Below are 14,259 nucleotides of genomic sequence, written 5' to 3' on the forward strand. Positions count from 1 at the left end.
TCATTATCAAATAAAAATATTTATTTCAGTTACAAGCACAAGGTTTCTCTTATATTGCTAAGGCACAGAATCAAGGACTGAGTATGTTGCTGGAGGTTAAAAAAGGAAAACCTAATCGAAACCACTTCAATCAATAGTTCAAGTAACCAACCCATGCATCCTTTCCCTTCTCCTGCAAGATTCTTAATTCAAATAGAGTGCAGTACCTAACAACTCAGCATCTGCTTTGTAGACCTAAATAAAGAGAAACAATGGTCCCAGGGCAGATTCTTGTGGAGAAATTTGGCAAGGTTTAAAACTGGGTGATACGGAGTTTGCAGTGAGATTGCTTTTTGTTTGAAGTACTGTGGGAAGAGACTTTTTCTCCTACTGCTGTCATGGAGTTATTCTTAGTTCCTTATGGTGTTTCCATAGTTGTCTGCATTCTTCCCTCCCTTAATGATGACAGATTGGAAAGGAGTGGATCAGGTTTCCAAATGAGTTGACTTATTTTCCTTTTATCTATGGCATTATTTGTATAAGTAAACAAACAGCAACAAGATCTGGTAAAGAAGAAAGTGTAAAAATTGTCTGGAGAAGACTGAAAATCCTGAAACACATCATAGGCTGAAGAGGGTGATTAATTGAGGTACTCTCTGTCAGTGACATGACTGTGTTCCCTGTTAGTAGTGAGATTCCCACTCTCAGCTGTGGCAACAGGTACAACCTTGTCAAGGTAGACTGATTACTCTAAGCAACACACTAATATGGCATGTTCTACTTTATAATTTAGTAAAATATTACCATAACACAATTGTAAAAATGTTAGTTTGTTAGTGCCCACTATAAAATTGAAACTTCTACCCAGTCCTCAACTCCAACACACAAGCCCTTGGGATGATACTGCTTTCTCTTGGTGAAATGCTAAATTCTGCTTTGAATAACTAATTTAATTTGTCTGTTGTGTTGGAAGATCATCTTCATTTACCAGTCCTAGAAACTGACTGGATTGCTTTGATCCATTCTGTACGCTCTGTGGATGAGGCTGCTTGCAAGTAATAGTGGATTTCATTTGCTGTGATGATTTCAAAGAGGATGTTGTCAGCATCATACTTCTTGGCTACAGGGAAAAAATAAGAAAGTCAGCTATGAGAGAAAAGAAGTCTTGTACTTTCAATATTTCCTCCTTTACACAATGTAAGGGGATTTCCTTTCTTTTTACAGCTGAGTGATCAGGCCGTTACAAACATTGGGTCCAAGAGATGAGTCTCTCTCTCTCTCTCAGCAAAACCACTCATAAATTCTGCACATTTCACCTTCAGGAGTCACTGGTTTGTTGGTCTCAAATCATGGAAGGATCTGCAATCCTGGAGACAGATCATATTCCCCAAACTATCTCATGCCTTGCCAGCTACAAAAATAAGATGTTTGAGTTTATGCCATATTCGTTTCTTTGAGTTTATGCCATATTCGTTTCTTTTCTGAGATTCCAACAAACTTTCTTGCTGGATATGATAGCCAGCCTCTCACGTGGAGAGGAGAATGCATGAAATTAATGTTTCTTGGTCCTTGCAGCAACATCGTTTCTGTTCCCACAACTTCTAGCTTGGGAAGGAAGAGAAGGTGGACAGTATCAATTTGTTGGCATAACCATTTCTAACATGAAGCTTCCATCCCAAATTCATTAACTAAAGAGATCAAACTCAGCTTACTTTGCCTAAAGGCCAGTTCTCCTAACACAGGGCACAGGGTTTGTGCCATGCTTTTGACCAGCCTTCCCCAAAGTACTGACAATAGCAATAGATTCCCTATTGCTACTTTTACCACAGTGCCCTTCCCCAGTAGTTCCATCAGAAAGAGAGAGATCAGTTATTAGAATTACTGAATCATTGTACATGGATTGCTTTGTAATAAAAAACACTTGTGATTTTAGGCAGATTGGAAGGAGGGGTTTGTACCAAAAACTTATTAGAGAGCTCATATAATATGGTTCCTTACTGTCTGGCATATCTTCCACTGCTGTCACCACGCAGCCTCTCAAGTGAATTGCTCCCAGTGGTTCTTCTCCCTGGGGAGGACATGAAATCAAAATGAAATGCAACACTTCTGAAACCAGTAGCATGTTAACATATGGCTACATTTCCAGAATGGAGACAAAAACATTTGATTACTTAGTATGTCTCACCTGAGAGAACAGGGGATCTTCAGTCGGTGTTGACATGAAGGGTTGGGGGTGTGGTAGGAGAAAGCTTACAAATAAATAGGGAATCTCTTGTGATTTAGAATTCAGGATCTTCAGAGTATTTAGTATGGGAATGGGCCCATTAGAAATACACAAGAAATAGGATGCCATGTCTGAGCCTAGCATGGCAAAAAACTCAAATATAAACTGCAAAATTACTGCATTTAGTTCATTTGCACTTAGGACCTAATTTGTTTTGATCAAGTAAGAGTACACAATAATTCTAATTAATCACAAATAAGAGGTGAAATACAGATCAGTGTTACTTATTCCCAGGTCTGGGTGGCACTTGCCACCCTGACTTGACAGCCCCAGAAACTATCTTTCACTCTGCTTTTCCAGAGCATGGCTAGGCCATGGAAGAATAGTTCCACTGTCCTGCCTGATCTTCCCTGTCACATTCTCATGCAAATACTCCATTCAGGTACTTCTACAAGGCACTGGATTCAAAACAAACAGGGAAATAAACCGAATCTCTCTTACTCCAGCAGGATCATAATAGTGAAGATATGCAGGATCATCTCTTAAAACGAACTTTCTCACTTTCCAGTTCTTCCTCCGATGTCCCTAGGAAAATTCAAAACCAGGAATGTCACAGAGCTGCTTTGCCTGCATGCAAATCTTACCCATGCATGAGAGGACAGGCAAATACAAAAGGGAAAAAACCTGAATGTTTTGGACAGGAAATACTCACTGGAGTAGGACTTGAATCTGCCTTTTCTACATTCCAATCTTTTGCACAAGAACTAGGCTATAAAACTGCTTTCTCTCTCTCTCTCTCTTTTTTTTTTTTTTTTTTTAATCAAAACAGAGGACCTTCAACATGGGAGATTCCTCTAAATATATCACACAGTCTGGTAATTATGACATTCACATGAGTTCTGTAAGAACTGAGTTTAACTGCTTGCTAGAAAACATGGCTGCAAAATGCCTTGCAGGAAGGTACGTTGAATTATTGGCAAGGATGAGCTGAAAGTCTTTCTGTCCCTGCAAAGATAACAACAAAAAAATAATGCTTATCTGGCTTAAACACCTTGGAGGGCTCATGGCTGAGAAGCTCCAGCAGAAATATGGACATAGGTGCCTCATGGCCTGTTTTCATGACTGAAAAGGATGCGTGTGGAAGCATTTTCAGCAGAAGCAGTGACCCTCCCAAGCAATGACCCACAACTCACTGAGGGTGACCAAGTGCAAACTAACACTGGTGGAAGATTGTCATGAATCACTTCCTCTGGCATTTCAAAATACGAGTTTCTCAATTAGCGCCTGTTTGCATGGAAGCTCTTACTAACTAGGTTAGTAAGAATGTGACAGAGTAAAAGAGCAGCAAGGCGTGGGTCTAATTTCTTCCATTGAGTAAACTATTAAACAAGAGAAATACTTGTTAGCACCATCAAAAAGTTCTTAGGCCCTCAAAGACTATTTTAATAGTGCAGGTTCAGACTCAATATTAGGAAACATTTCTTTAGAGAGAGGGTGGTCAAACACTGCAACAGGCTACCTGGAGAGGTGATCAATTCACCATGTCTGTCAATGTGTAAGAAGCTTTTGGACAACAAAACCTTTAACAATGTGCTTTAATCCTTGGTCAGCCCTGAAGAAGTCAGGCGGTTGGACCAGAGGATTGTTGCAGGTCCTTCCCACCTGACCCATTTTATTCATTAAAGAATCCTGATTTTGCCTTCAGTTCATTCATATCTGCTTGCAATGGCCTTGGAAACATGACATTCACTCTATTGCTTAAAGTTTTGCTGGAAATGAAGGTATCCAGTCATCTTTTGTTTTACACATCAAATATTAGTGACTGAAACAACTCCTTTGCTAAAGCATGCTGAAAAAGTCCATGAAAACTGGCAACTGAATCCAGTTTTGTGTCCAGAGGGACACAGGAGTGGCAGCTTTTTTACCTGAGTTCAATTTTGCATTGTACCAATGACTCGTCACATATACTGTGTTAGGACTCTTTCCTAATTAAAACTGTTTTATTTCGTGGTAAGAACAATTAACCTTGCAATATTTGTCCAGAGTCCTGCTCCCGTGCTGCAGCAAGTGTTCCTTGTGCAAAGGCAAGAGAGACAGAGAAGAAACCTGCCAAGTGTGGAGATGTCATAGGGTAGTTTCTCTCCTACCTAAAGCTTTTAAGAGTGAAAGAGTAATCTTGCACCCATGGAACATCATCCTAGTGACAGGACGGAACATGTGCAACACTGACCTGTTTCAGCAAACATCCTTGTTTGACAATTGTGCCTCTGAATTCTTCTTTTAGGACCACATCATCATCACTGGAATATCCCTCACAGAAAAATCCACTGTCTGGCTGCAAGACCACAAGAGAAATGTTACAGAAGTTACACAGCTGCTGCATGCTTATGTACATGTACCAATCTGGCATCTTTTGGCTTCCCTCCATGCTGTTTTTTGCCACCCCAAAGAAGATATTATTATTGTTGTTGTTATGGTTATTGTTAAATAATCTAACCTTTTACTGGAAGAGCCTCCCAGTGAAGTTGAGGAGCTCTCCAAATCACCACAGACACATTTCAGTGTGAGGTGGGACTACACTTCTATGATACCAAGTCAAGACATTGACTTTCTGTGGCCTACTCACACCACACTGGTATTGAATCAATTTAAAAATAATCCAACAGCAAGCAGGTCACATGTGGGCTGCTACAAGAAGCACCCCAGGAGGCCACAAGGCTGCCTTTACCAGGAGTGTCTCTGCTAACAGGTAAAGTGTCCCTCGCACAAACATATTTAGGAAAACAAATGAGTAGTTGGAGAGTCATTTCACTGAAGCGAAGTGATCCCATGTGGTAAATATAAACAGAATTGTAATACCAATTTACTTGTTTTCACTTTATAGAAGGCATACTTTTTTGTTAGCATAAGTCCATAAGCCAAATATCTTTCAAATAGTATTTGTCTGTGATATTTCAAGTTCTTCAAATCAGGCCACAGATTATGAAGTAATTAATGGAGAAGGCTGGGTATGACACCCAGGACAGGTTTCTGGGGGATATTAAAAAACTTTTACTTCTTTGCTGACGGGCAAACTGTGTGTGTGCACACTCACACTGAGTCAGATTTGATAGCTCTGCACAAAAATGGGTTTGTAGCTTCTGCCACTCTGTGAAGCCCTGTGATAATGATTTACTCTCTTCTCTTCCACTGAATCAACAGGGAAACAGATGGTTAAATTCTGGTCACCAGTACAATTACCAGGAACAAAGTCTAAGTTAAAAAGAACCCAGCTTAAAAATGCATACTATGAGATCCTTCTAGCACGCTTTGAGAATTCTCTACAAATTCATTTCCCACACTTAGTCTCAGCACTCAGTTCACACTTAGAAGGTGCCAGAAAAAAAAAAAAAATCTGTCCTGGTTATAACTATTAAAGTGAACAGGCTCATTCTGAGCATCACAGAAAAAAAGACAATTAAGACAGATTTCTCCATTTCTGTATAATCTTTCCTCCAGGATTTAAGAAGCCCAACAAGAAGCATGAGCATCAGTAAGCGAGACAATAAAAAAACAGAATACAATTCTCACAAAGTAATAGTAGGCATCACTGAGATCCAGGAAGGGGGTGTCTGACAGTCCTTCGGCAGCTGCCTTGGACGTGTCCCCAGCAGGCTGTAGGTAGCCTTCACTCAAGAGGGAAGAGGCAAGCAGGAGACCTTCCTTGCGATTTCGGATGGAGCTGCTGGACACCAGCCAGTCAATCACACAGGTGCCTGGTTACAAAGGAACAAAATATCAGCCACAAACCAAGAGAGACATGAAGAAGCCTAAAAGTACACAGGAAACAAGCCTACTCCCTGTATTCATCAATCTCCTGCAAAACGTTCTTAGCAACAATATGGGGAGCTAATCTAGGAAGGTTCCTGGCCTTCCAGTGAGGTACAGCCTTTCCAGCTGATGACAGGGCACAGGACAGCTCTCAAACACCATTCCTGATGGAGAAGAGAGCTGGGAGGGGATGCAGGGGTGAGCTGGGAAGCCTCAAAGACAGAGACTGGGTATGTATGGAGGATGGCCAAGCCTGGATCCAGGCTGTTATGCTACTAATGTAATGCTGTTGGAAATCACTAAGGTTGGAAAATACCTCCAAGATCATCAGTCCAACCATTAACCCAACACTGCCATGTCCACTCCTAAGCAATGTCCTCAACTGCTACATCTGTCTGTTTCTGAGCACAAACAGATTCGACTTTGAGAGAAACAGGAATTACAATGGGACATCATTTGGTGATGAAAAATATGGAATGGAATAATTCTTCTGTATTTAGGTGTTTCACACTACAATCTACTCAAAAGATTACTTCAATCTTTCTGACACTAGTAAAATACCATCCTTCTCCTTTGTTTACCATGGCCATAACTGAACACTTTTCCAAGATACATCCTTTGAGCATCTCCTGGGTTAGTCAAGAAATTATAAAATTTCTCTGTGCTCTACAGAGCTTAGAGATGTTTCACCTCTTTCTTTAGTTTTCCAACTCTGTGCTCTCTTTATTGTATAGAATCGAGGGACAGGAGCTCCTTACCTGTAAAGCAGTGATTAAACACTCTTTTATCTTTTTCCAGCTTCAACTCCTTTATTCCCTTTTCAGGATCTTTCATTGAGAGGTACAAAGCACTGTGCATAAAAAGAACCACAGAAACTGTTAGCAAATAAAAAGGTTTTGCCGGTTTGTACAACAATGTCATTGTCATTCATGGGGGCTTCATGATCAGCTCTCTGCAGAGCTGTAACATGGCTTAGTTTCATCTCCTGCATCTCCTGAAAAATTCAAGTTGCAAAGCCTGGAGGTCTCACTACATTACCTCACAGCTGTGGGAGCAGAGGGCAGAGTGCACAAAGGGCTCACCACATCTCCCTGTTTTGAGAATGCAACTACTTGTGATGATGATAGCATGAAAAGAGGAAAACCCACTACTGATGCACCTTCACAGGGCCCCACAGCCCTAGCAGGAGGGTTCACTGCTGTGCTCTGTATTCACCCAAAGGTCCTGGGCTGAGCAGAAAACCTGTCCCTGTCCCAAAGCCTGCATGCTCTCAGATAATCTTGGCCCTGTGCAGTTTTACTGTCTTATAAGAACACTTCAGGGTCATTTTTATCTTGGTATTTACAGCTCAGAGGCAGAAAACAAATCATCCTTGATTTTGAAAAGTACTAACAGATTGTTTCCCTTTATCTCTTCTTCTCCCTTTGCCAGTTTCATGTTCTTTGGCAGGTACCACAGTCCCCTCATCATCCAAAAACTAGGCTAACAACAGCATTTCTTTGGAGAGCAAACAAAAGATCTGAAACATTTTTTGTAATAAATTATTTATTGTATAACATGCTTCTCCTGGAAGAGTCACACTTTGGCTGGCACATCCTCTTGCACTCCATTATGACCAGAAATCTCTTTATCAGCAAAAAATCCTAGGTAAACAAGCATGTTTTGGTAAATGATAGTATATTCAAAAAGATCTTCCCAGTTCTGATTGCCAGCTCATTTCTGACACACTGTACAAACTGAAATTTTTAGTCATGCAGAAAGGGCTGTGAGAGAATCCATGGACAGACAGGCTCATTGTTCTTCCTGACCAAGGTTACATGTCTGACACACTGACTGCAGATAGAAGTAAATGGGGGAGCAGAGCCATGAGAACAAACCTCAGATTGATTGTTTCAGGCAATCTGATGGACTTCCTTGTGGATTTTCTGGCAAACCTTTGGCCTCCATCTATGTGATGAATTGTTTTTTTGATATCCCGCACCCAGGCATCTCTCTCCTCCAGGTAAGCAGCTTGAAAAAAGTGGTCCTGCTGCTTGGCCACAGTGAGCTTGAAGACAAACTGGAATAATAAATTACAGGAGGGTTTTTTTAAAGTTGCTTTGGCATAGCCAGTTGGGCACAATTAAGCTAGTACTACCACAACATAGAGCCTACCTATGCCTAAGGACTATGGAAAGTGCCTTAGAGACACAGTAAAATGATAGAAACTCTGAAGAAAGCCATGAACAAGCACTGCACACAACTGAATCCTTTTGTTACTTCACCATCACTGATCCTGACATCATCAGCACATCCAAGGTGTACTGTGGAGGCAGCTCTCTGGTCACAAAAATAAACAGACAACTTTCCCAGGCACTGTTCTGGGAAAGACTGAGAAGTTCAGAGAGAAGAATTATAAACAATTCTTATCTCAACTTGCTGCACCTGGTGTTGTGAACATGTGGAATGTGTTATGGAGACGTGTTTACCAAAAGGGTGGTTTCTTAATTAGCCGATAGTGACGGTGTTTTAATTAAAGGACCAATCAAGTCCACTTGTAGCGAACTAGAGTATAAAAGGAATGGGTTTCTTAATAAAATTACTTGACTGCATGGAGTGTGGCACTCATTTATTTGTGTTGCTTCTGACTCAATAGTGACAGTATGTAGCACCAATACAGCTGCTGATTCTAACTTTTGCTGGGAAGTTCAACACAGCTGAAAGGCTGAAGTGATTTCTTGGAGTGGCTACCTGGAACAGAGCCTAGACAAGATTAAGAGAATAAAAGTGGGTATTTATTAAAGGCCTTCAATAGGTACACCTTGGGCAGTCAGAAGCCTCCGAAGGGCTACACCCAAGATGGACAACTGTCACGAGTTTTTCAGACAGATATAAGTATGGTCCATTTACAATCAGGGGTTAATATTCCAATTACAGCTTCAGGTAATGAAGTCATGTACCCTCAGTTTGCTTCCCTCCCCAACTCACTTTTGCTTATACTTTCAGGGCCTGTAACAGTGAGGTGTCCTTGAGCTTCAGGCTTAGAGGAATCATTTTGTCTGACCAAAATGTGAAGACAGTAGCTAACGCTCTATACAGAGTTTTAGTGTTATATACTAAAGCAGGACAGGATTTGAAAAATATAGAAGTTAAAATCCTAAGGCATCAGAAGCACTCAGCCCCTGCAGGCTTACAATGGATGTCAATTTTTTTAACGTTTAGAGACACGTGAGCAGTCTGGAGAAGGAAAAATACCCCACATCATATTCAGCTACTGACTCACAAGGGGGAAAAAAGGTCATACACTAGAGAGTACCTGAGTATATATGCAGCCTAGTAAACCTTTAATGGCTTAGTAGGGTGATGATACATTCAGCCCTTGGCTACACATTAGGATCACCTATCTAAACACACTAGCAGCAATGGAAAGACTGTATTTCCCCCCCCCCCCCCCCAAAAAAAAAAATGAGAATAGATCATCTAGAGGTAGTTGTAAACAGAAAAAATAACAATAACCTGAAACAAACCTCAAACCAAAACAAAACACAAAAAAAACCCCAAAACACCAAAACACCAAAGCCATCCAACAAAATTCACACTGTTTGAACTCATTTCCATCCAGTGATCTTCTGGATGGAAAATCTGGATCTAATTATTCAGGTTTCCACTTCCTCTAATATATAGCTCCCCATGAGTGACACTAATTTTTTCTGTAGTTGTGTTACAATAAATATCACAGGTTCTGACTCAGCAGGTGTCTAAAAATGCCATGTTAAGCCACAAGCCAACAGCATGACCTGATTAGGGCAAGGAAAGCAAAGGCTACTGTCAAAGAGCAGCAAATTTACATCAGTGAAATCATCATACTGGATGAGTCTGCTGAAGCCCATGTTTGTAAATGACACATTTCTGAACATCCCTCACAAGCGTTTTCCAAACTATGGCCAACAGGAAAAAATCTGACACCCTGAAATTGTGCAGAAGTCCAACTGAATTTCATGGAATATACATTTCAAACTTATAAAGCAACAAGTCCTCAAAGTCCTTCTCAGATAGAAAATTAGCCTTTTCTTATCTGATACTGTTCATATTTCCAGCAATACTCACCTTTTCTGTTATGCAGGAAAGACTTACACACTGAAAATGAATGCACAGTGTAAGACAAAAGCAAACAGACAGATCTATCCAAATCCCAATACTCAACAGTCAAGCTAACACCCTAGATTAATAGAATGAAATACCAAAGCATTGACAAGATTTATTACCAAAGGAAAAAAATAGCCTTCTCAAAGAGCTGAGAAGCAGCCTAGAGTGAAATGCTAGGAAGAGTTTTCATTTCCACCACACAGAAAAGACTGGCAAAGCTATTTCTTTTTAGCATTTACAAAGTTAGGCCAGTAAGTTAGATAGAATTCCAGGCTTCCTCTGAAATTGGGAAAGAGGTTGAGTCTCCAACCCTAGATATGACCAAGCCTCCCTCTGATGATGTATATCTGGTTGTGTTTTTGAGAAAATTAGACCATTAGACTAAACTAAATACCAAAATTTTACATATTTAAATTGGGAGAGATGAATTTAAGTATGAGCAACCAAACAGGATAATGCTGTCCACAAGAAAACCATGGGGGAAATGGAAAAAGCTGAAGAATATCAGAATTTATGTTACATTAAACAATGATCAAACATCAAATCAAGGACAGCAGACAGTGGTGAATGTATTTTGAAATATAATCTCAAAATATGCAGTTGCAGCCCCTTCTGAACAGCCTTTATTTGTGCTTAACAAATCCAAGATTGCTTCTTTTCCCCTCAGACCTGCAATTTGCAATTGATGTAGTAAACAAAGCATGTTGGTGATGTGCTCTGAGCTTTCAAATGAAGTCCTGGTGCAGATTCACAAGCTAATTCAAAAATTTAACCAGAGAAATATGGAAGTTTGTTTGTGGCCCAAAAGTCCCTGCTCCAAACTGGGCCCAGACAGATGAGACTATACTTAAAATTGACCCAATGAGAATTATCCCACTATTCACTGCACAAAATTCCTGTCCTAAAAATATACTTTCATTTCTAGCCATATAAACTTAAGTACCAGAGTAATTCCCATAAGAGGAATAACTGTATGTTTTGACATGTAACTAGTGAGAAGCCAGAACAGAATGCAGAAACATTGAATTCAGCAGTACAGTAAAGCTGTAAAATGTAAGATGTAAAAATTAAGATACTACATGTATCTTTATTATTATGTTTTCAAGGAATACATGTAGGAACTTAGGTATAATCATATTGGGCAGTATTTGTAAGACCAATCCTGGTGATAGCTTTGCTCATATGAACATGTTCAATTTTTGACTATTTGAAATTTTAAGAGAAAATCCATCTCCAGGGCTACTGGTTTGCAGAACAATCTCACCACCTCAATATGAAGGATCTGCTCCAATGCCTGCTGAAGTAATTTGGATTGTTTCCACTGACTTCAGCAAACCCTGCAGCAAATCTCATTTATAAAAAGCTATTTTGGGTGCCTTAACCCCTGAATCTCTCTTTGTCTTAATTATCCCTCAGAAAAGACTCCAGGAACTAAAATGAAACATAATGTAAAGCTCATTATGTAAACACCCAATGTAAAATGAAGCATAACAGAAAACCCAGTGCAGCCAAAGGAATTGATCTTCAGAGACTGTTACCCTTCCATAAAGATACAATGCATCTTCTGGAGACTGGTGCACTCCCAAAGGATGCCTTTGGGCAGGTGAGGATCTCTTGCACTCTGCCTTCAGCAGACATCAGGTACTTCAGACTTCTGTGCCTGCTTTGTTGAATGCACATATGCTGGTGAATTATTTTTCCTTTATTGTAAATATGTTACTGAAATTTTCAAGCAACTACTGTGAAACAATGTTGATGGCAGTGCCTTTCTGAGAGTTAAAGGAAAAAGCCAAAACCCAACACAAAACTGTTTGGAGAAGAATGTTTTGTGAGAAAAACTTAATTTCTACCATTATAATCTAGGTCTTTGATACTCTTGCATAGTACGCTTCATACCTCATGTATAGAGTAAGGAATGTTGTGCTGAGGCTTGTTAATAAGATAATCAGCACAGGATTAATGGCAATCTTTATTCTCTGCCCCATCCTTTTTCTATACTGTCTCAAAGACAGCTTGGGAGTTAACAGGCCCTTTTTCTTGACAGATGTAAGTCTAAAAAGACTTAGTATGAATCAGGGTGGTTTTTTTTAATATAAATATGGGTTCTGCAAAAAAAAACCAAAAATACCAAACCAACCAAAAAAACCCCCACTACATTCTTCCCCCCCCCCCAAAAAAAAAAAAAAAAAAAAAAAAAAAAAGAAAGCAAGCAGAAGAAAGAAAAGAAGGAAAAAGCAAAGCCAGCAGGTCCAAATCTGACACAAGGGTCCTCATTCCACTTACTACCAAACCTGAGGACAGGTTGAAGTATCCTCACTTTACTCATATGAAAAAGTAAAGCTCACTGTCTCAGCCATGTCTCACACTTTCTATTTTTCTAATACTCTCACAGAGACTTCTATCTTTAGTCAGGTATCCATGTGGTTAATTTCTTTAAACTGTGGTGGAATACTGTTCCAGATTCTGGGGGATCTCTGTGACAGAGGAATTCATGGGGATGTCATGCCTATTTGGTGAAACTGAGTTGACAAAATAATAAATTACTAATTACATGATTCTTTGCTCATATGAGGAATCCTGTTTTACCAACTATTTTTCAGGAACCCTGTAACAAAATGTGTGTGTCACAGCATTTATCTCCTTCCTGTCTGAGCAAGCCAGTTGTTGTTCCTTGACAAAAAACAAATGCTTTTCCTGCTCACAAAATATTTTTCCACTACCATTTTTCTGTGGCACTTAGATTTATATTTAATACAGGAGTTGATGTCATTCAGCTGCAAAATGTCTTCACACCAATAAAATTTAGTTCTGCTCTCTGAGAGACTCAGAAGTTTAATAAAAACCAACCAACCAACCCCCAAGTGCTTTCTGAATTATTCCTCTTGAAGTGTCCTGAAGTGCACAATTCCAAGCCTGCTTGTGACCTCCAAGGCAAGTGAGAATCTCCACTAGGATGAGTGCCAGGAATTTGCAGCCATCACCCTTTTGCCTTTTCAGTGCTTCCAGAAGTATAGTTATACTGTAGATTCTTTTTATAAAAAAAGTACGTACCATTCTTTTGCCAAAATCTTGGCATGGGCTGTGAATAGAGCTTCCTTTTAGTGGGATCATCCCTTTGGGACTGTTATCAGCCTTCCGCTTGTAGAATTCAATTCCATCTTCTAAAAGCACAACCCACACTGGCTTCCAGGTATTAAACATGCTGCCCTGCATCAATAAACCACAAATTATGTTCAATGAAGCATTCTCCATGTGATAACCAAGGAAGATATGAGCTACCAGAGAGTGCCTGACTGATGCTAAAATAACTACAGTTCATGTTTCAAGGGGAACATGCCACAATCTCACCCATCCTACAATGCAGTTAAATATTGTTGTTATTTTTCTGACCACCATTTATTTCCCTTGTAGTTGCTCTGCCAGTGGAAGCCACTGTGGATTTAAATAAAAGTAAAGGCTTTATCCCATGGGCTGTACTACAAAAGTCTCCGAAGCAGAGGTTGCTGTGGAGCAGCAACCACCGTCCCAAACACTGGATGTGCCTGTGGCCCACACAATGTCTTGAGGCCAAGGTGATGTGACCTCTTTATTCTTCCTTGATGTTTAACCCAATTAAGTGCAACTGAGTAGGCTGTGGCTATTTCCTGTTGCCTCTTTGCCAAGATTCCACAGTATGTTTCCCTACATCTTCCCAACCTGTTCAGAGTTTGTTTTCTCTTCCACTCAATCCAAAACTATTCCACTTACCTTCTTAACCAAGTATCCCTCCCTTATGCGCATTGGCTCTCGCTCCATGGCTTGGGCAATCCTGCTCTCGGCTCTGTCAGTGCTGGCTGTCGAGTTCCTTTGGCAGCAAAGTCTGTGGGATGGTGTTTTTACAGTACAGCTGTGTCATTTCACAAGTTCCTCCCAATGCTAATCGCAAGCCCATTTCCTCTTACAGAGTGAGAGATAGAGAAATGCAGAAGTACATGTGTATTTATAGTCTGTCTCTGACAGCACAGACAACAGCCTGATGAAACACTCCATCATCTCAAATACAGCCAGCCTTCATGACAGAGTCCTGGGAAGTTAAATAAGCACTTCAGTGCTCAGTCACAAGAAACTGGGCCTGCTCTGCA

At 40.2% G+C, this 14,259-nt stretch overlaps 1 protein-coding gene across 2 annotated transcripts in view; it reads right to left on the reverse strand.

Annotated features, from left to right (window-relative positions):
* The window catches only part of PLEK (pleckstrin), a 22,913-nt gene continuing 8,654 nt past the window's right edge, over positions 1-14,259 (reverse strand). For both annotated transcript variants that reach the window (XM_038132585.1, XM_038132586.1), the window contains exons 2-10: positions 13,886-13,997; positions 13,190-13,345; positions 7,891-8,072; positions 6,772-6,863; positions 5,774-5,958; positions 4,434-4,538; positions 2,705-2,788; positions 1,978-2,047; positions 1-1,099 (exon numbers count right to left, since the gene is read on the reverse strand). In XM_038132585.1, coding sequence (XP_037988513.1) covers positions 960-1,099; positions 1,978-2,047; positions 2,705-2,788; positions 4,434-4,538; positions 5,774-5,958; positions 6,772-6,863; positions 7,891-8,072; positions 13,190-13,345; positions 13,886-13,997 — 1,126 coding nt within the window. In that variant the 3' untranslated portion in view covers positions 1-959. The remainder of the gene's footprint in view (positions 1,100-1,977; positions 2,048-2,704; positions 2,789-4,433; positions 4,539-5,773; positions 5,959-6,771; positions 6,864-7,890; positions 8,073-13,189; positions 13,346-13,885; positions 13,998-14,259) is intronic.

Source organism: Motacilla alba, chromosome 3 (assembly GCF_015832195.1).
Source record: "Motacilla alba alba isolate MOTALB_02 chromosome 3, Motacilla_alba_V1.0_pri, whole genome shotgun sequence".
NCBI classification, from domain to species: domain Eukaryota; kingdom Metazoa; phylum Chordata; class Aves; order Passeriformes; family Motacillidae; genus Motacilla; species Motacilla alba.